The sequence below is a fragment of the Gobio gobio genome (genome assembly GCF_949357685.1).
Source record: "Gobio gobio genome assembly, chromosome: 4".
Classification (NCBI taxonomy): domain Eukaryota; kingdom Metazoa; phylum Chordata; class Actinopteri; order Cypriniformes; family Gobionidae; genus Gobio; species Gobio gobio.
In genome coordinates, this window is record NC_137100.1 from 51,363,621 (window position 1) to 51,386,235 (window position 22,615).

General features: G+C 42.2%; 1 protein-coding gene across 4 annotated transcripts in view; it reads left to right on the forward strand.

The window, feature by feature from the left end:
- Positions 1-22,615, forward strand: part of wscd2 (WSC domain containing 2) — a 78,143-nt gene that overhangs the window by 46,956 nt on the left and 8,572 nt on the right. For 2 of the 4 annotated variants that reach the window (XM_079815537.1, XM_079815538.1), the window contains 5 exons: positions 7,888-7,917; positions 9,086-9,200; positions 18,458-18,642; positions 22,142-22,263; positions 22,364-22,538. In XM_079815537.1, coding sequence (XP_079671663.1) covers positions 7,888-7,917; positions 9,086-9,200; positions 18,458-18,642; positions 22,142-22,263; positions 22,364-22,538 — 627 coding nt within the window. The remainder of the gene's footprint in view (positions 1-7,887; positions 7,918-9,085; positions 9,201-18,457; positions 18,643-22,141; positions 22,264-22,363; positions 22,539-22,615) is intronic. The other 2 variants (XM_079815539.1, XM_079815540.1) reach the window with 1 other exon arrangement.

A 22,615-nucleotide genomic window follows, 5' to 3' on the forward strand; every position in this document is an offset into this window, starting at 1 on the left:
AACCTCAGAACTTCATAGCCTGACGTCGTCATACTTGAAGCCGGAAGTCTGATACTTCTCCATTGGGCTGTGATTATGGGGCATGTTTCAACCGAACCAGGAAAGAAAATGCCTCAGCACTCAATTGGATAGACCTACAACCAATCAGAGCAATGGAGTAACGTGTGTTGCAAAGTGACGTGTGTTGAGCGATGCATAGTTATCAACAGAACTCAACTGCACACACACTGCAAGTAGAAGAAGAAGATGAGTGTAAACGAACTTTGCCGGTGTTGTTAATTTTACAGATGCACGGAGATACACAAAGAATTTAAGGATACACGGAGTACAACACGATCATCATTTTTGAGAGAAATAGTAAAGGTGAATGCATATGCGAACAAGTTCTCCGTTTAGTAAACTAATTCAACCCAAGCGCTCTTTGGTGACGTGGATGATTACATTACAGTTCATCATCTGTCCATCATCGTATAAAGCCCGCCCTGACAATTTGATTGGTCCGAACACCTCTGGTTCGAGCATAGTTGCTCCACAATGGATCAAGTCCTGACCGAACTTCCCGATCTCAAATGTTGTGGGCGGGGCTAAGTTTGGCTGGCATCCAGGCTAAAGGCCTGTACACACCGGGACGAATATCGCACGCGCTTATCGCCAGCATTTTTCGTGACGTTTTTCGGCGCGTCTTGAGTGTTCAGACCCAAGCAGTTTCCACCGGCGATGCGCCGAGTGAACGTGCACATTCAGTAGATGCGCTCCCGGTACACAAGGTGGTGCTGCGGCACTTTACGCTTCTGACACTCGCTTGTCACACAGAAGAAGAAGAGAGACAGTATTTACGTGCTTGCCAAAACTATAGACATATTACGCCGCGTCAAAATAAAAAAACGAACCCGAGGCGTTTTTTAAAAAAATGACGCTTTTACTCCTGGTGTTTTGCGCGTTGGTGTGCACACTAACATTGGCGCCCTTTGTTTAGTCACGAGGCGTTAAATGTCGGCGATAAACGCATGCAAAAATCGTCCCGGTGTGAACAAGCCTTAAGAACTTCATGAAGTTTGATTTAAAAAAATATGTTTTCTCCGATATGTTTTCAATGCTTCTGTTTGCAGTTAAATCACAGGCCATTGTCATGACTGTTGTTTACATAAAGCTAAAAAACTCATTACACATTTTAAATCCATTTCCATTCCATCCATTTCACTTTTGTTTCCCTATTAAACATCACAATCGTCATTGAATGTAGGAGTTTCAAGTGTGATTAATTAAATGTACTTAAATATATAACATATTATTTTTTATTAAAGCAGCACTAGGTAACTTTTCAACCTTTATAATATATTTTCAAACCTCTTGTGATGATACATCGACTTACAATAGGTTGAATGACACGTCTGCCATAGCCTGACGGGGTCTGTATCGTTTTTAATCGTACTTTTAAACTTTGGGTTTCGGGTAGTAACCCGAGAAAAAAAAGAACTACAAAATTCGACTGCTTTAAGGCATATACGTCACTTCCACCACCACCCCCACTTCCTTAAATTCGGACGTGCGAGCCAAACTATCATTTGTTTGCCGAATGTTATAGTCATGGCCGAAGCAGCACAGAAAAATAAGAAAGCAAAGGTTTTGTCGGAGGAAAGCAAAAAGAGGAAACGAGAAAGTGATCGGATTAAAGGCAGGACGAGGATCAACATTGGGCCAGCGTTTGCTCGTTGACGTGAGCTGGAGGAGGAGGGGCTACATTCTTGCAAGTAAATACGTAAGACGTACAAAATCATATTTTAGGATACCTAACATGTCTGTGATATTGGTTTATTTGTCTTGCCTCAAGCTATAATGCAAATCGATTTTTCAAATTTGCAGATTCATCTAGGGTAGCTTGATATTATAATATTGACGATATATGGTTATTACCTACCACTCAAACATTGAATTGAAGTATCATATAGATTCTGTAAAACGGTAACCAATAGACTAGGCTACTATAATGACGCTGGCTTGTAAACATGAGCATCGCTATCATTTGGCGTTTGAAAAAAATAAAACCCATGAAATTATATTCATATGATATGCTGAAACATATGCCACTGTACCTGGGATGAATACATTTCACAGGCGACGCAAGCAGAACACCTGCATGTGAACTCCATAGACAGGTGAACTCCTCCCGCAGTGTTCAGGGCTATCATGGTTGTCATGTCAACAAATGCACGTGCGCATCCACTGATGTAGAATGACAGTTTACGACAGTAGTAGAGGACAATACTGTTTCCCAACTGTAGGGGGACCCTGAGAGCAAAACCTACCTAGTGCTGCTTTAAATAATTGCATTAATAATTATATTACACACACACACACACACACACACACACACACACACTCATATATACATTCAGGGTGCGATTTGTGAAAAAAGCAGGGGGTGGGGGTGTTTTTTTTATTCGTGAAAATAAATCACGAACTATGGTTATTTTGTGCAGCTGTTAGACTAGAGTAACATTTATATAATAATTATGAACTTTAATGAAAATATCGATTTTCATTAAAGTTTACATTAAAGTTGAATGAAAATAGTGAGATTTTCACTCTTATGCCCTGTCCTTTCTTCACTGGGAACCGCTCATATACATTATAAACATCTACGTTTGAGTAGATTACCTCTGTACCTCTCGTTGGTTTCATACGGATTACATAATCAGAGAATATTTGTTCACATTTCAAGCATTCTATAGACATATTTCTTATTGTGACTGAGGCAAGTAACCTATTGAGTTTCGGTTCATTTTTGTTACGGGCAGTTCCCAGAGAATATATGCATAAATATTTATATGCACTTATATAAAACATTAATTATGATATATTTATAATTATGTACATAAATATATTATATCATCATACTCCGACTTAATCTGTGACTCAAGTGCTGCAGGGCATTCCAAATTGACTTATTTTTGTCAGATGAAGTGCCCAGGGTGTAGTGAACACTGTGTGCCATGTGAAGCAGAACGCAGCAGTTATTGATTAGAACGAGCTGATTGGTCCTTCAAGATCAGAAGAGAATGATTCAGTATGTCAGTGTTCAGTTGTCACAGACAGTCATGGTAGGAAGGCCATGGTTGAAGCTCAGTGGAGTGGCAAACTGCCTGTGTCTTTAAAACGGTAAGCTGGAGGAATGAGGTGCCCTTTTTTGACTGTTGAAATAAATAATGAATGTGTGTGTTTTTTTCTAAAGCTAGAGTAGCACATTTGAGAGCTGTTGTTAGTTCATAGCCTTTAGCAGATACTTAATCCCTTCTAAAAATATTATTGCTTAGCAGTATAGGCACACAATTAAATATATTTTTATAAAAGAGAGAAAATATCCTTGATGCATTTAATAAAAGCTAATTTGAGTGATTCCAATGAAAGCATTTATCGTTATCATAAAGAAGTCTATCACTATTCACATTTATTTATTTAAAAATCGGACTTTCTCAAGTCCCCAATATTCCTGTAAATAACTGTAAAGTCAGTTCATTAATCTTTGAGATAAAAGCTTCTTCTTTATGGTGATGCGATAAAATATGCATGATGTGACCTCCATCATGGTTTAGTAGGAAAGTGTGTTCGACGGTGTTTGCTGAAGGTCTTTGATGTAAAAAGCTGAAACATGCCTGTTATTTGTACATTGCTATGCTTTTTTGACTGCTTGTCAAACGGCTGGCCAACAGACGCAGAGTTTCACTTTTGAATCAAGATTCGATATTATCATACCTAAAGGTCCATTCACATCAAGAACGAAAACTATAACATGATGACAGCTACACTACTGTTCAAAAGTTTGTGGTTGGTAACAATTTTTTTATGTTTTTGAAAGAAGCCTCACCAAGGCTGCATTCAAATACAATACAAATACAGTAAAAACAGTCATATTGAAAAATATTATTACAATTTTAAATAACTACTGTTTTCTATTTTAGTATATTTTAAAATGTAATTTATTCCTGTGATGGCAAAGCAGAATTTTTGTCAGTCACATGATCCTTCAGAAATCATTCTGATATTCTTATTTGGTGCTTAAGAAACATTTCTTATTAGTGTTGAAAATATTTGTGCTGCTAAATATTTTTGTGGAAACTGTGATACATTTTATTTCAATATTCTTTGATGAATATAAAGTAAAAAAAAATTTTTTTGGAAACAACTTAAAGGGGTCATGAACTGCATTTTTTAATTGTTTTATGATGGTTCCTGGGGTGCACGTAAAATGTTAGAATGCTTTTTTTATTTATAAATAAAAGGCATTTTTCCAACCCTGATTTTAGCCTCTGCTCTGAACGCTCCGTTTTAGGGAGTGTGTCTGCTGTGAGACTTCAGTGTAAACATCCACTGCTGTGATTGGCTAACGTCTTTCCATTTGAAATAGTTTTACTCTCTCTTTTTTAGCGCGGTTTTACTATTACAGCTCTCATGGTTAACTAATTGTGAAAAGTGTTGCATTACATTTAGATCTATGGCATTATAATAAGATTGTGGCATGAAAGGTTGCAGTGATGATCATTGTAGCCGATCACACACATGCTGAGCGCATGAAAGCAGTGATCTCTGTACACACTAACGAATGCTTTCATCTTCACTAACAGTGCAAACGTGATATAGTTAAGAGATTCTTTGAATAAAACGGGAGCAGTGTTAATTTTGACAGCAAATTTTGATTTCATAGTCATTAGTCATAGTCTTTTGACTAAAAATGTTATGGTTATAGTTATAGTTCATGGTGTGCTGTGCACATACTTTGCATTTCCTCCTTGAGTCCAAAGTAAAATTTGAAAGACAGCAGCTCAGGCAGCTCTTTGTTAAGAATTGAAATATATATTTTTATATTTTTTCGCATTCATTATTTATGGCTGGTGATGCTTGACTGCATGATAGACTTTACAAAGCTCTGCAGCGGAGATTTTGTCATCCTGAGGTGATGTTGCTTCTCGGAAAAAATGACCTAAGGGAAGACGTAGCCTACCTGCGGCTCGTCGGTTACTTTTATGTTTTTTCCGTGCTGGCATGTCGGTCAATGGCGGCTTTCCCTTGACTACTAACGTCCACTTCACAGCGACACAGTGAAAAATCCATGAAAAGCGTCTCTACTGATTTTTGATATAAATTCGTGCTCTTTTGTCCATTCCGGATTAATGAGGTCTGACGTTTCGGCATGTTAACGTTATATGACGTAGCCAGCACGCTGTGGAGGCTTGTTTACATTTTTAACTAGTGATACATCAGATATTTATTTGGCACAGCTTTCAGCCAATCATTTGTTTGACCAGAGATCTTACGGCATTAGACACTATGCGGCTGCTTTTTTTTGGTCGATTCAGCGCAACTCCAAAAAGGAGGACAAATGAGTGTCCGGCTTGGGGCTGCGCTGGACAGGGGGCTTAAAATCCGGACTGTCCGGCCAAAATCCGGACGGATGGCCACCCTATACCTATATCATAGTGAACATTACACCACAAGAAAAATATTGAATTGCCAATGTGGGCCCGTTCAAAATTAAACCATATTTCTCTGTGAAAGATGGACTACATACAGAAAAGTCTCTGTGCTAACTCACTATAGTTCATACAATAGAAACCCACAAAAAGGCAAAAGAAAGCCAATTAGTGGATTGTGTAAGTCTCGGGTCATTACCTTTATCCATAGTGAGGTTTGAACAGATGGTTCTCAAGTAGGCCTCTAGTAAAACACTGCACGTTTCACTTTTTACAGTCATATGTGCATGGCTTTAGCAATCAACCTCTGATAAAGAGGAAGCCACTGTATTATAATTGTGGAGATTGAATCTTCGTGGTTGTAAAGGCACACATCTAATTAATTAAACTCAACGGATGTCAAGGACAGAAACATGAGCTCAGGACCCCAACATCCTTCACTGTAGTCTACGATATCTGTGATATCAACAGCACCAGATGGTGTGACAGTACGTATTAGAAATGCACGACTGTCACTCTGTCTTATATTAGCTCTGTTAGTACATCAGCCTTGTGGTCTGAACTACATCAAACCCTTGCATCATTTTAAAAAGTGAAGTAAATCAACGATTGACTTAAGTCTCACAGAGACACTTTTCCACGATGAGAGAAAAAGAAAGGGAAGGGAAGTTATTATATTTGTTTGATATTTAAATTATATATATATATGTGATATATATATTATTATTATTATTTATTTATTTTTTAAATGTAATATAGTCATTATTATATAGATTTGTTTAATCACAATCATTAAGTAAATCATACATTTTTGCGTCACGTCATGTTTCTTTTTACATGTGTTGTCCCTGTCTCTACTCTGCCTCCTTCAGGACACTTTTACACTGTTTGTGACTAAGAAGATTTCATAATATTAATATAGGGGAGACTGGGGCTAGTTGTCACACTTTTAATCCAGTAAATATTTTTTAGACAGCTAGCACTGCTCTTCTCTACAAAATGTATCTGTATTATTATTAATTAATAATACAGATTTGTAAGCTGAATGGAAGGCGGTCTGGAGGAAGCTAGATATTTTACTTTATAAAGTTTTAAATATGGATTTTTTTCTTACAAAAACCCATTGATTTACTTCAGAAGGCCTTTATTAACCCCACAAAACCGTGTGGCTTGCTTTTATAATGGATGGATGCACTTTTTTGGTCTTCAAATTTTGGGCTCCCATTCAGTGCCATTATAAAGCTTGGATTAGCCAGGACATTTTTTAATATAACTCCAATTGTATTCACCTGAAAGAAGAATGTCATATCATATACACCTAGGAAGGCTTGAGGACAAGTAAATCATGGGGTCATTTTCATCTCATATAGTACTACACAAATGTACATTAAATACTCAGTTTCTGTCATATCAAACTTTTGATTAAGATTAGGTTTACAGTATTGTCAGTTGTTTTCTAATCTCAAATATTTTGGTGTGTCTTGAGATAGGTTTTACTCCTCTCGGTGGGTCCTTGAATGGAAAATTTTGGGAATTAAAAAGGGAGTTAAAAACTGGTATCAGTAGGTTGTTCCAATTCATTAAATGTCAATATTTTATATTTTTGAAATTTTTGAAAAATTGCAGCTTTAGTGCCATCTCGTCTGTCAGACATTTAAGTTTCAACCGTCAAACGCATAGCACGACCACAGCTGCAGTAGTCGCTGAAGCGCACGGAAACTTTGTTACATATGACAGGATGTCGCGTTGTGTTTCAGCTCTGGTCGCTCATCTGTTTGACGGTCGTGAAACTTCCACGGGGGCACCGGCATGTCCTTCGGATAGCGTTCCAAGAAGACATTAGCTGCGACATGTATGTAAAGTCGTAAACAAAAAAGGCAAAATGTGAGACTACAAACATTTTCCTCTTTGTCCAGTAATAATTTGATAGGAATACAATAATACAAACCTAATTTTCCCCTCAGGAAGTTTTCTCTCAGAGCAGAACACAAAATGACCGTTGACAAAGGATCCATTTTTAACCGGTTTGGCACAGATTACCCAACAGTGGGGTACACTGACCCAGCGCCGTTTAGTTATGGAGGGGTTCATCATTTGTATTGACAGTAAAAATGAACCAGCACTGGGTAAAAATATTTAAAAAATGACCCAGCAAGCTGAACCCAGCATGTAGGTAAAAATAAAATAGCCAAGCATTTTTAGAGTGCAGTAATAGACAAATATCAGACCCACAAAAGCAAAGAAAACAGCATATCCTTTCTACATTAAATAGGAAATATTAAAGTTAGAAGCAAGCATTTATAAGCGTAAAAAACCCTTATACCCTTATAGGCTTGATTTTGAGGTTTATTCAAATATATTATGCGAAACTATTATAACTCATCCCCGTTCCCCTTTTCATTACTTTTCATATATCCAGAGCAAACGGTTCATGCAGAGAGCTCATCATGTGAGTACAGCAAAGCATCATTAACTCTGTCGTCGTGCTGCTAGTGAGAGTTTCATCCATGCACTTAGCTGCTTCACAGAATGGCAATACAGTGTTGAGTGAATGGAGCTTGACTTGTAGATAAAGCAGATTACCGAGCTTGCCCTCTGTGCCTGCCAATACGATTAACTCACAGCTCACCATCCTGCTCGCTGCTTTTTAGACAATTGCAATTACTATAATGTTGTACTGGTTGGTATGTGTATATGACAGAATCCCCCTTCGCCAGCTCATTTCGGCTATTAGAAAATACATTCAATCCTAATGGGGAGAGTGAGATGAGATTACAGAGAAAGAACGGATGTCATGCAACAGGGCATTTTGGGTCATTTTGTGTGTGTGTGTGTGTGTGTGTGTCACAAATGATGAGATTGATGGAGCAGATGATGCATCTGTGCATCAGACTGTAAATGTTTTCAGAACAAAATGTCCAGAACTATGTGGCCACATCCAAACTAGATGTTTTTTTTAATGTTCCATCATAATATTACAATATGTGATGCCAGACTGTTAGCACATTGTTAAAATGTATTTTTTTTTTCCAATGAATTCTTCAGAAGATTTATAATTGGATCTTCTATGAAAATTAAGCTAAAAGAATGTGGATTTATCCCATTTTGACTTGTCCCTCAGTTTTCAAAAACAAGCAATGCAGTTGCACCTGAATAAACATTAAAATACACACAAATTATAGCTACTTAATTATTAGAGACTTAAATATCATGCATGTGTTAACTAGTGTGAATAATAAATAACTTATTTACAATCTTTAACATTCATAATACTTTTTATATTAAGTAACTCATTATTCTCAAAATGTTGTAATACAGTTTCAGCATGTTTAATCTGACACTTTACATTTTTAAAATGTGAATATTTGAACTGAACAAATACATTTTCAAAATTCCCTAATCCAGAGCATTCAGACAAGATCTGGCTGTGATTTCACTGTTTGGCCACTAGATGGTGTTGCGTTTCAACTAGTCATTTTGAAATGTACTTTACAACCTTGAATGTTTCTTGAATTCATTTCATGAATCAACAGGATTTATTCATCAAGAGGATTCAAATCAGCACTAAATCCTGGTACTGGAACTAACAATGTTTTCATTACCTTTCTCTTTTTTAGCAAAGTACATCGGCTGCTATGTTGATGACACACAGAAACGGGCTCTTAGAGGGGTGTCCTTTTTTGACTACAAAAAAATGACTGTCTTCCGTTGCCAGGACAACTGCGCTGAGAGGTATGTCGACTTTTTATCTCCACGTATCTCCAAGAGTATGCTCACACATTTGCATCACAATGACGGATTTCTTTTGACTGCTGTTGTTTATATACTCAGATAATTATATTTTCTGTGCTCTAACCTCAAAATAAATGTGCCATGACAGAAACCTTTCATTAAGACATTATTAAGTATGTTTAAGCGGTTTTCTTGATGGCCATTAGCAGATATCTGTCCCCCATAATGCACGTGATTTCAAGTTTTACTATTCTTTAAGAGAACATTTCCTCCCCACAATGTTGGAAAAACCTCACCTACACACCCAAACACAACCCACACAAATGCTCATGTTATCATGTACAGATACACATTATGAGTTATTAAAAACATGTAATTGCTTTCAGTTAATGCCCCATTCACTGACACACACAACACATTACACTAAGTCCCTGAGTTAATCTTGTTTGCTTGTCCTCTAATTTACTCAGAGGGGAGAGTTATCTGATATGCTGTTTCCTCTGATGATCACAAAGATTTGTGCTTTAACATGTACTCGCATTCATTTTCAGCTTGTGTGCTCACCATTAGTTAACTTAGTTCACCCTGAAATGAATGTCTTTCCAAACCTGATTTTTTTTCCTTAGGAACACAAAAGGGGAAATACTGAAGAACTAACCGATTGCTCTTTTCTGTGGAATTACTGTAAATTGAAACTCACTCTAAAAGCTATTGCAAAACAACATGGGTGTAATGGTGTTTAGTATGACTCATGCACTATGTTGGTTAATCAGTGACCAAAAGTCCCCCCACCCCCCACTCCCCAACTCCCATTGTTGTCTGCAACAATATTCGAAGGCCCTAGTAGTTTTGCTTTCAAAGAATATTTTAATCAATGGACACTCCTAGTTCCTGTACTTTAAAAAAGTAACTGAACTCATTATAATTCAAATCAAAATAATTCAATTTCATGCATATTTATTGAATTCATTTTCAAATGTTTGTGTTTTACTGGATAAGGATTTAACATGAAAATCCTTTATATGAACTCTAGAACTCTCACTTTTAAATTTAGGCTCATATATATATCGTCGCTGCCCGATGAAACTCACGTATGTCCAAACGCTTACTTTTCAGGAAGTGAAAAAAACACCGTATTTCAAAAACAGTTGAATGTAGCGTTGTCATACTTGGTGCGGCATCTTTACATGTAACCATATTCTTGTCAGTGTAATGATATAATCCACATTTGACCAAAATTGAGTTTAAATGGACATACGTGCATATTTTACAGTAACGGTGGTCGATACGCGTTCTTCCGATCATTAATTAGAATGGCCAAGTCGCGTTTCATATTGACAGAGGAATACGTGCTGGACATTCTCAGCCTCTGGCATGCGGTGATAACAGTATGAGTGAGGCATGTTCTAGTGACAATCATGACAGTAGCATTACAGGCTATAGTTTGATCAGTTTGACTAAGAAAATAAAGGCTGAATCTTAGGGCCCGTCCACACGGAGACGCGGATCACTGTATACGTATACATTTTTTATCGTATTGGCGTTTCGTCCACACGGATCCGGCGTTTTGGGAGACTGAAACCGCTATTTTTTTTAAACCGGGTCCTAAAGTGGATAAATCTGAAAACGACACCCAGCCAATCCGTATATTTTGTGAAACGGTGATGTCATCACTGAAGACTTAAAGGGGATACAACTACGGGCACTGGGCATGCGCACATCAATACTGCGTTGTTTAATTACTGTATTTGCATTATTGTAAGGGTATGTTTAGGGTTGGGGTAGGTGTGTGCGTTAATAAAACACATCTGGTAAGTAGCAAATTTATTTATTGTTATTTTATTGTGAGATTTTACCTCACCCTTCGACTGTTGCAGTACCCCTTCTAGCACAACTCTTCTCCGTTTTTAGTGTATTTCTGTGGCAGAATTACAGTGCCACATACTGGCCTGGCATGTATACTACATCGTTTTGAGCCGTTTTCATGCTCTCGTGTGTACGCAGATATTTCTTGAAACGAGGGGAAAAAAAAGATTGGATAGGGAAAGTTCTGGCTTCGTGTGGACATGGCCTTATCAATGAGACCGAGTTTATTTACATACTAGCAAGCAAACTAATCTGTGAAGAACTAGATTAGAACTAAACTGTGGAGAGCTTCAATGTCGTACTTTCGGCTATCCAGTGCTGAGCTTCGATGAAACTTCACGAGACCGGCGAGACCGGCGAGATGCTTCCACAGGGCGGGAGATACGCGGCGTGATTGACAGCTTTGACACCAAATGGATATACGTGAAAATCAGATGACATGATTTCACAACTTTTCATTGGCCATTTAGATATGTGAAGCATGCTGTATACGGAAATGAACCTGGACATTCAATCCGTCGAAAAATCTCAAAATCGGCAAAATGGACTTGCGTGTTTTTCATCGGACAGCGACGATATATATATATATATATATATATATATATATATATATATATATATATATATATATATATATATATATATATATATATATATATATATATATATATATATATATATATATATATATATATATATATATATATATATATTGTGACGAGCGTCCTCGGAGGAATCAGTGTCGCCCTGGCAACCAACACAAAACACCTGCACACCCTCACCGCCGGCTGATCGGTCACAGCTGCTCCCAATCAGCCCACAGCCACATAAGCAGCACATGCTGAGCAAACAGGGAGACTCAGGTCTTGAGCCGACTGAAACGCTGTTCTAACCTTTTTCCTCTGTTCTCCCCAGAAAGCAGCGAGTGACCGACAGCCCACCTCTTGGAGCACGTTTTGGACACCCACTTTCGTTTGGATTGAGCACTGAAGAGCACTTAAAGCACCAGCCATCACGCACCAGCTTACCTTCTTTCACCAGTTTGATTTCACTGTAAATAAATCTATCCTCCGGGGGCCTTTTCACGAAGCCTGCCTTGTCGAGTGGTTCTTCACCCCGTGACAGTGGTGGAGAATGTGGGCATTTTCGTGAGGAATCACCGGCAAGTTCACCGCCCCACCCCCTAATCCTTTTTTTTTTCCCTCTCTTCCTGTTTATACACCGCAGTGTTGGGGAACGCGGCGCGCTCGTCCCCGCAATGGAGGAGGTATTACAGCGCCTCGCAGAAGTGAGCATCCGCCAGCAACAGATAGTGGAACATCTCGCCACTCACCAGGGCAGGACAGAGGACGAGCTCTTCGCCATCCGGGCCGCCGCCGCCCAACGCGTTCCGCTACCTGATCCTCGCGCCCAAGCAACCCGCCTGCTGCCAAAGATGACTGCTGATGACGATGTGGAAGCCTTCCTACAGGTCTTTGAAAACACCGCGCAACGTGAGGCATGGCCTGAGGATGATTGGGCGCGTGCGCTGGCACCCCTCCTCACCGGAGAAGCCCAACGGGCTTATTTCTCGCTTCCCCTTGAGATCGCCGAAAACTATATCGAAGTCAAGCGGGAAATTTTAGCGAGGCTCGGCCTCTCACCGGTCTGCGCCGCCCAGCAGTTCCACGAATGGGAATTCAAGCCCCGGGTGCCAGCCCGTGCCCAGGCAGCCGAGCTCAGCCGCATCGCGCATCACTGGCTATTGGAGGGGAACCCCACCGCAGTACAGGTAGCGGAACGGGTAGTGGTCGATCGACTCCTCCGCGCTCTACCCCGCGCTCATCGGCAAGCGGTTGGGATGAGGAACCCTACCAACACCCTGGAACTCGTGGAGGCGATCGAGCTGGCGGATGCCGTCCATCATCGCGAGGCCGGGGACCGGCCGCCGCCTTTCCCCCAAAGAGTCATCCAGGAGCGACGCCCGCTCGAAGGGACCCCGCGACCAGTCAGCAGGCCGACGGTTCCCCCACCGCGAGATGAGCCCATGCCCAGCGCTGAACCACCATCACCTCCGCGAGCATGGCTGGCAGGTTGCATCGTCCACCAGCATGTACCATCGGGAGCCCCCGAAGCAGAAGTGATGGTGGAAGGGAAACGTTTCCGGGCCCTAATGGACTCAGGCAGTGCGGTCACCCTAATCCAGTCGCGGTTGTGCGCCCCTCGAAGCGGCCAGAAGACCTTCTTACCGATTACCTGTGTGCACGGAGACACTCGCCAAGTACCGGCCCGTAGAGTCACCATCTCGTCACCCCAAGGCACCTGTCCGGTAGAGGCGGGCCTGGTGAAGGACCTGCCGGTGGCCGTACTGCTTGGGAGGGATTGGCCCGGCTTCGACAGACTGCTCAACGCTGCTACTCAGCCTGCCAGCCCGGAAGGGAACCGTCTAAGACGGAGACGGCCTCGTGGACCCTGCCGCCGACCGGCCCTGCTCGCCTCTGACAGTGGGAGAGATGGTGAGTCCCCCTCCCAGACTACTAATCTGTTCTATGATATTTACCAACAGGCTGCTGGAGGGGGCTCATTCGCCAAGGAACAGCGGGAGGACGATCGGCTCAAGCTCTGTTGGGCTCAGGTGCGAGTCGTCGATGGAAAAGACGTCCTCCCACGGCCCCTTCCTCTCCCGCATTTTGTCGTTGAGAATGGCCTGCTGTACTGTGTCGCTCAGCGGAGGGGGGAGGAGAAGAAATTGCTGTTGGTACCCCGAGCTAAGACCGAAACCATCCTGGAGCTGGCGCATTTCCATCCCATGGCAGGTCATCTCGGGGCGGCCAACACCACTCAGCGCATCCGCGACCGCTTCCTTTGGCCTGGCCTGGAGGCCGAAGTGAAACGGTTCTGCCAAGCCTGCCCAGGACCCCTCCCCCCAGCCCGCTCATCCCGCTGCCTATCATCGAGGTGCCCTTCGAGCGGATAGGAATGGACATAGTGGGGCCGTTGCCAAAGTCTGCCCACGGACACGAACACATCCTGGTAATTGTCGACTACGCCACCCGGTACCCAGAAGCAGTCCCCCTTCGTAAGGCCACCGCGAAGTCCATCGCCCAGGAGCTGTTTCTGCTGGCCAGCCGAGTCGGCCTCCCCTCGGAGATCCTGACTGACCAGGGGACCCCGTTCATGTCCCGGCTAATGGCGGATCTCTGTAGGCTGCTGCGGTCTACCACCCTCAGACGGACGGACTTGTAGAGAGATTCAACCAGACCCTCAAGCAGATGCTTAGACGCGTGGCGGCGGAGGATAAGCGGGATTGGGACCTCATGATTCCCTACGTGCTCTTTGGGATCCGCAAAGTTCCCCAGGCCTCAACTCGCTTCACCCCCTTTGAGCTCCTGTTCAGCCGTCAACCACGTGGGCTCCTTGACGTCGCCAGGGAAGCTTGGGAGCAGCAGCCTGCCCCTCATCGCACCATCATCGAACACGTACGACAGATGAGAGAACGGATCAATCGAGTGATGCCATTGGTCCGGGAACACCTCAGCAAGGCCCAGCAAGCGCAGCAACGCCACTACGACCGGGCAGCCCAACCACGGGAATTCCAGCCCGGAGACCGCGTCATGGTACTGGTCCCCAGCTCTGCCTGCAAGTTCCTGGCCTCCTGGAAAGGACCATATACGGTACTGGAAAGAATTGGACCAGTCATGTACCGGCTGAGGCAACCTGGACGACGGCAGGCATATCTATCTATCATATCAACCTCCTGAAGAAGTGGGTGGGGACCCGGGACCAGCTGGCTGCTTTGAGTCTCACCGATCCCGTGGTTGTTGACGTCAACCCTCATCTCTCGGCTGCCCAGAAGGCGGAGCTGCAGCACCTGGTCAGTCAGTTCCAGGATGTGTTCTCTTCCCAACCCGGGCAGACCAACGTGATCCAGCATAACATCAAGACACCCCCAGGAGTCATCGTCAGGCAACGGCCCTACCGCATCCCGGAAGCTCGTCGGCAGGCTATTGAGGATGAGATCCAACAAATGCTGAAGTTGGGGGTAATTGAACCATCCCGGAGTCCCTGGTCCAGCCCCATTGTGATGGTCCCAAAGCCGGATGGCACCCTCCGCTTTTGTAACGACTTCCGCTGCCTGAACGAAGTCTCTGAATTCGACGGGTACCCCATGCCTCGGGTCGACGAGCTGCTGGACCTCGGAAGGGCCCGGTACATCAGCACCCTAGACCTCACCAAGGGCTATTGGCAGGTGCCACTCTCTGAAGCTGCTAAGCCGAAGACTGCCTTCTCGACCCCAAGTGGCCACTGGCAGTACCGGACCCTTCCCTTTGGCCTGCACGGGGCCCCCGCGACGTTCCAGAGGATGATGGACATCATCCTGCGGCCCCACCAGGCGTACGCAGCCGCCTACATCGATGACGTGGTGATCCACTCCGAGGCATGGGAGGAACATCTGGATCGTCTGCGGAGGGTGCTCTCGGAGCTCCGAGCAGCTGGACTCACCGCCAACCCCCGCAAATGCCACCTAGCCCTCTCCGAGGCCAAGTACCTGGGCTTCCAAGTCAGCCGAGGCCTCATACGGCCACAGGAAAAGAAAGTAGAGGCCATCCACTCTGCCCCGAGACCCCGGACGAAGACCCAGGTACGAGCCTTCTTGGGGTTGGCGGGTTATTATCGATGCTTTATCCCCAACTTCTCCTCTTTAGCCGCCCCCCTGACAGACCTGACCAGGAAGGGGCAGCCGGAGAAAGTATGCTGGACCCCATCGGTCGAGGAAGCCTTTGCCCAGGTCAAAGCAGCGCTTACGTCCTCGCCCGTACTCCGCGCTCCAGACTTTAGCTGCCCCTTCCTGCTGCAGACGGATGCCTCCGACACAGGACTGGGAGCCGTCCTGTCCCAAATCCAGGAAGGTGAGGAGCATCCGATCATTTACATCAGCAGTAAGCTGTCCCCGGCCGAGAGGAAGTACGCCACCGTGGAGAAGAAAGCCCTGGCCATCAAGTGGGCAGTCCTGGAGCTCCGGTACTACCTCCTAGGCAGCAAGTTCACCCTGGTCACAGACCACGCGCCCCTACAATGGATGGCCCGCGCCAAGGACACCAACGCCAGGGTGACTCGCTGGTTCCTAGCACTTCAGGACTTCCACTTTGAGGTACGACATCGGGCCGGGGCCGCCAACGCGAACGCCGATGGCCTCTCACGGATCTGGACAGCTTATGCAGGTCTGTCAGGGGTCATTCCCCACCCTCCCTTTACATCTCCCCTGCTGTCTCCGTTTGTTCACAGGACCAGAACGACGCTTAGGGGGGGGGGAATCAGCGTCGCCCTGGCAACCAACACAAAACACCTGCACACCCTCACCGCCGGCTGATCGGTCACAGCTGCTCCCAATCAGCCCACAGCCACATAAGCAGCACATGCTGAGCAAACAGGGAGACTCAGGTCTTGAGCCGACTGAAACACTGGTCTAAACTTTTTTCTCTGTTCTCCCCAGAAAGCAGCGAGTGACCGACAGCCCACCTCTTGGAGCACGTTTTGGACACCCACTTTTCGTTTGGATTGAGCACTGAAGAGCACTAAAAGCACCAGCCATCACGCACCGGCTTACCTTCTTTCACCAGTTTGATTTCACTGTAAATAAATCTACCCTCCGGGGGCCTTTTCACGAAGCCTGCCTTGTCGAGTGGTTCTTCACCCCGTGACTATATATAATATATATATAATATATATATATATATATATGTATGTATTCAAAATTCCTCCAGTTTTGACACTGATTTGGAACAACATTAGTGTGAGTAAATTATTATTTTTGGTTGAACTTTTAATGCTACGTTCTATCCTGTTAGCACTCTTGTTTCCTTCCTCTTTCCTCAGTTTCTCTACCCTGCCTGCTTCGCAATTATTCTTAACACTACATTCCTATTAACATGAACACACTAAATCACATCCGTCTGTGCTTTGTAAAAGCCACAGAAAGAGAGAAAGGGAGAAAAAAATGCTAAGGAATTTTGCCTTCAGGACTGCTTTAAAGGAAAGAGTGGGAGTTACAGAGTCTACATGAACAGCACATAGACAGTAGACAATCCTTTATTTTCTTTCCTCCTCTGATCAAAATAAGGCCTATAAATATGACAACATGCATTATGTTTGTAAAAAGCTGTATATTTATTTGTTTATGGTGTTTATTTAATCTAATTTAAGTATTATATTGAACTTTCTTTAAAATGTATTTCTTTATTTAAATTTATTTTTATTATGTGTTGATTTGAGTTTGTGCTCCCTGTAGGTAAAATGGTACCAATGCACTGGTGCACTATAAGTTAATGAAGGAGCAGAAACAATCATTGACCGTGCTTACACATTCAAAAGAACAAGTTAACTGATGGACGTATATTTTGCCAGTTTTGCATGTATTTTTGTTGTAAATAAGTTTCAAGTGAAGATTTAACATTGACGAAAGCGAGTGTTGATTGTTCACGAGTCAAGAGGAAGTTCCTGTCTGTCTCGTGAACTGAAGGTTTGCCAGAATCATGTTTAAAAGGACAGGCTCTGTATTATGGACAATGATGTTTTGAAGCTTTAAACTGGGGGTTCAGCTTGGGACAGTTCTCAAATTTTTTGAAAGGTCTGAAAAGAGCTGCACAGAGGAGGAGGCTGAAAGTTGGAGAGAACGTTAAAGGGATAGTTGACCCAAAAATGAACATTTTGTCATTATTTACTCTTCTGTTGAACCATAGAATTTCATATTCACAATAAATTTTTGTAGAGAGTTCTTGGAAATTATACTCTCTGCACATTGCATTAACTGTATCGCAAAACCAATTTCTTACGCCAAACAGTATGATCTGAATTTCAGGGAGGGAACATTGCTGGGAGTTGGTCCAAGTGTCAGAACAATAAACCACATTCTTTCTACTGTTCTCAAGAGCTGTATCTACATGCACACTGATGTGCATTGCTGAATGCCTCAAAGGAAATTGTGGTGCACGTATTACACTTCCCCTTGAACAGCCTGATATTAAGTGGCCTGCTCAAAGGCACAAATGTTATAGTTCATGAAGCACCCCTTTTTGAAACGACAAACGACTTTTCAGTTAACACCCAACATACATATATATACACACACACTAGGCTACATCATAAAGCAGTGAAAATATATGCAGCATTTTTACAGAGTTGTATTGTTTATGGTGAAATTATTATATATATATATATATATATTGCATATATTTTTGCACATTTTGCATCATGAAATGGGATAACGAGCAGGACTTCATATTGCATTGCTTCACGAGCATCACAGCTCATGTCAGATCATTCAGTGGCAGTCGAGTGCCCTGACATTGCAGTGAACTATATTGCATAATAAAGTGTGTTTTTTTTCCCTTTTCTTTATCCTGTGTTATTAGGGGTTATCTCTATGCGGGTCTGGAGTTTGGAGCCGAGTGCTACTGTGGCCATAAGATCCAGGCGCCCAACGTGTCAGAGAGTGAATGTAATATGGAGTGTAAAGGGGAGAAGAGTAACCTCTGTGGAGGACCTAATCGACTGTCCATATACAGACTGGAGCTGAGCCAGGAGTCGGCCCGCCGATGTGAGCACCCTGACACACAGATACACTTACACATGTTCATCAGCAAGCTTACATGAGACAGGCTCACGGATATGGCTCGACATTTTGATGTCACTTTCAGGAAAGCGGAAACGTGTAAATAAATACATAGTTCTGACTTGATATTCTAGATGGCGCAGGCTGATGGTTCTAACGCAAGCTGATGATAATTACTTCTTGACCACAAGCTGATGATAATTACAGCGTTAACTACTTGACACAAGCTGATTGGTCCACGGTGCATCTGCAGCCAATGAGCTTGTTGCTCAACACACTTAAATGGCTGGTTACCATTCACTATAGCAGTTGCAGCGTGCTTCAGAGTTCCTCTAAAACCCTCCACCTTCACCAGCTCCACCTGTATAGATCTGCTATGGGTTATTGATATATGCTATTTGTGCAGCAGCGTATTGGCGTATGTATTGGCAGTAGCAAGTTCCTGTACTTGCTCTGCAGCAGCAGCAATAATCAACAGCAGCAGCAATTCAGCAGCAGCGTAGCAGATCTATTCCACCAAGACCAAATACATTAACATTGTCATATCCATTACCATGCTAACAATCTTCCGAGAGGTGTCATGATAGAACTGCTTTTATCAATAAGACCAACTCATTTCATAAAGGAGACTTTACAATTAGGTTTAATTTGTTAACATGGATTTATTACATTAGTTGACATAAAGTAACAATGAACGATACCTCTACAGTATGTACTAATCTTAATGTTAATAAGATAATGATGCACTTACTAATGCATTTTTAAAATCAAGTTGTTAACATTGGTTTTGCACTGTGGATTAAATGAACAATCAATGAACAATTGTATTTTTATTAACTAACATTAACAAAGGTTAATAAATGCTGTAAAAACATTTAGCTCTAATGTTAGCAAATGATAACTTACTGTGCTGGAAATTGTCAGTCTTGTTTATCTTCAAGCTGTTTTTTTATGTCAGCAAGGTAGTACAGGCCAAATTACTCCCCACCATTGATCTTCATGGGGAGTGATTTTCGTGAATGATTTATAATGTCTATTTGTGGTTGAGGAAAGATTCTATCTATCTGATGCATATTTGAGAATTTCCCATTCTCATTAATTTGTGTGTTTAGTATAGCTTTGAAAACTCCCAGTATTGTTTAGCTGTTTCTCACGCCATCTATTTTCATGGCATGATCCTCACCCTTTTCCTTATGCCTCATGTTTGAAAAAAAAAAAACTGTCCTGATTAAGCACTTTTCTCATGTGACAGGATCCGTGTGCGTAGGGGAGATTATGTGACAAAAGGAACAACTTTGATCTATTAAGTTAAGAAGTTGGGACCACATCGCTTTGGCAAAGACTATTTCTACTAATATTTGTACTATTTATAATGGCAGATAGTATTTGTTCCTCATTGTATTGAAACACATTATAAAAGAGTATGCAATGAAAACAACATATTTAGTGTATATCTTACATTAATTAAAATCTTAAATGGATGATGCATTATTGGGACCTTGCTTGTAAAGCCCACCCCTACCTCTAACCCTAACTATATTGCTGATCAGTAAAGCTGTCCTCGACATTTTAGGAAGGAGCCATGGTTCCAAACCCACTGTCTTTTATCTACTCATAGCAAAGTTTTTTTTTTCATTCTTTGCTTTGGGGTAAAAAGAAGTTTGAAATACATAAGCAGCGGTATACTGTTAGCGAACATCCTGGTGCAGTCTACGCTGCTGAGAACGGCATTTAGATGAATGAGTTAATATGTGCTGCGCACTTTCCTTTTGATAACAAAATAAACACACAACAAAAATGACAGTGTTGAGAAAACAGTAATTAAAGGGTTAGTTCACACAAAAATTAAAATTATGTCCTTAATTACTCACCCTCATGTCGTTCCAAACCAGTAAGGCCGTCGTTCATCTTCGGAACAAAAATTACGACATTTTTGATGAAATCCGAGAGGTTTCTGAACCACACATAGACAGCAACGTCATTGGAACTTTCAAAGCCCAGAAAGGTAGTAAAGACTAGGGGTGTAACGGTTCATATTGCTCATGGTTCGGTTTGTATTGCGGTTTTAGGTTCACGGTTTCGGTACGGTTCGGTATTTACTGTGTTCAGTGAAAAAGGACTACTGTAAAATAAAAATTAAGAAAATAAGAACAAATAATCTAAATACAAGCAATGGTGCAAATAAGTACAATTTAGAGCAAAGATAGTAATAAAATAAACAGTGCTTTTCAGTTTTTTTCAGACGGGTCTAACATTAGTTTTCAGGTACAGAAATTGAATAAAGCAATCAAATGTACAATAACATTGTGTTATGTTTAAATTGGCTACGCTTAAATGAGTTTAGTTTAAACACAGATAGCAACGTGTGGTGTTCAGGTCTTACCTGAGCTTGCGTTATTAACACCCGGGTGATGACGGCGTAAATGACTGGTCATGTTCGAGCATACAGCAGCACGTGACGTAGAACCTGGAACTGCTGCACTGTCTTTACTACGTGATTAGCGTAGGAGAATGACGTTGAAAAGAAGAGATTGTTGGTTGATTAAAATCGTTCAAATCGATCGATAAAAATTGGGCACAAAAAGTATTCTCGTCACTTCATAACAAGGTTGAACCACTGGTCACATGGACTATTTTAACGATGCCTCTACTACCTTTGTGAGCCTTGAAAGTTTTAATGACGTTGCAGCCTATGTGTAGTTCAGAAACCTCGGATTTCATCAGAAATATCTTCAGTTGTGTTCAAAATATGGAATGACATGAGGGTGAGAAATTAATGACAGAATTTTCATTTTTGGGTAAACTAACCCTTTAATCAAGCATAGTGATGTTTGCACTCATTCGGCACTCGCGTCACATTTATTTATGTACCACTTTATACAATAGATATTTAAAAGCAAACAGCTTTACAGTATTAAACATGAAAAAACAGTATCAGGGTCTCTTTCAATCTGTCATGAAACTCTAGATGGTGCAGGCTAAAAGGTCCTTAACTCAGTCTGCTTGCAATCACATCATTCGGACACATCTGATGCAGCGCGCTTTTAGAAATCCTCTACCTTCCCTAGCTCCACCTGTATAGATCTGCTGCGGGTAATTGATGTAACTATATTGTACAGTAGCAGCATGTTTTACATGTCTTACACAGCAGCGTGTCGTGTATGTATTGGCATTAGCAAACCCTGTATGCGTTTGTGCGTCAGTTTGTCCGGCACATTCGATTGAACACACTGTTCTTTTTAATGAGTCAACCCTTTTCGTGCTTTCAATCTGACTCAGTGTTTAGAGCCGTTTCACAGCTGACATGATAAAAATAAAAAAAACCTCAACCGCACAGAAACCACCCAGAACACACTAGCATCATGTGGGGGATATTTCCTCAAGCAATCGACCCTCATAGTTCCTTGAGAAAATACAAGAATTTGGTTGTTTTTGTTGTTTTTACATTAAAAAAAATAATGTTCTTGTATATTTGGCTATTAAGATGGGAGTGCCATCTTCAAGGGATGTTTCAAGAGGCCAGATAACGTGACCCTGGCGCTTCCCGCTAGTGCTGTTATTCAGAACATGTCAGTGGACAAGTGTGTTGACATATGCACAGAGAAAGTGAGTATGTACAGTATGCATGATGTGCATCAGGTGTCTCTCATTCTATTGTATTTTTGCAAGTCTGTCTTATATTATTCTCTTCCTTTGTCTGGCATAGGAATTCTCTCTGGCTGCCCTGGCTGGTGAAAAATGTCACTGTGGGTTTCCCACTCCTCTCTTCACTCTGCATGAGCGTGAGGATGAGGAAATGTGTCTCCAGCGATGTGTAGGGGAAGACTTTGAGAGCTGCGGAAACAATGACTTCTTTGTAGTGTACCAGACCCAAGTGCAAGGTAACATAACCTTGTTTGTACTAAAACAGTGTGCTCAGGCCAATGCACAGGCATCACACAAGTATGGGTTTGATTGT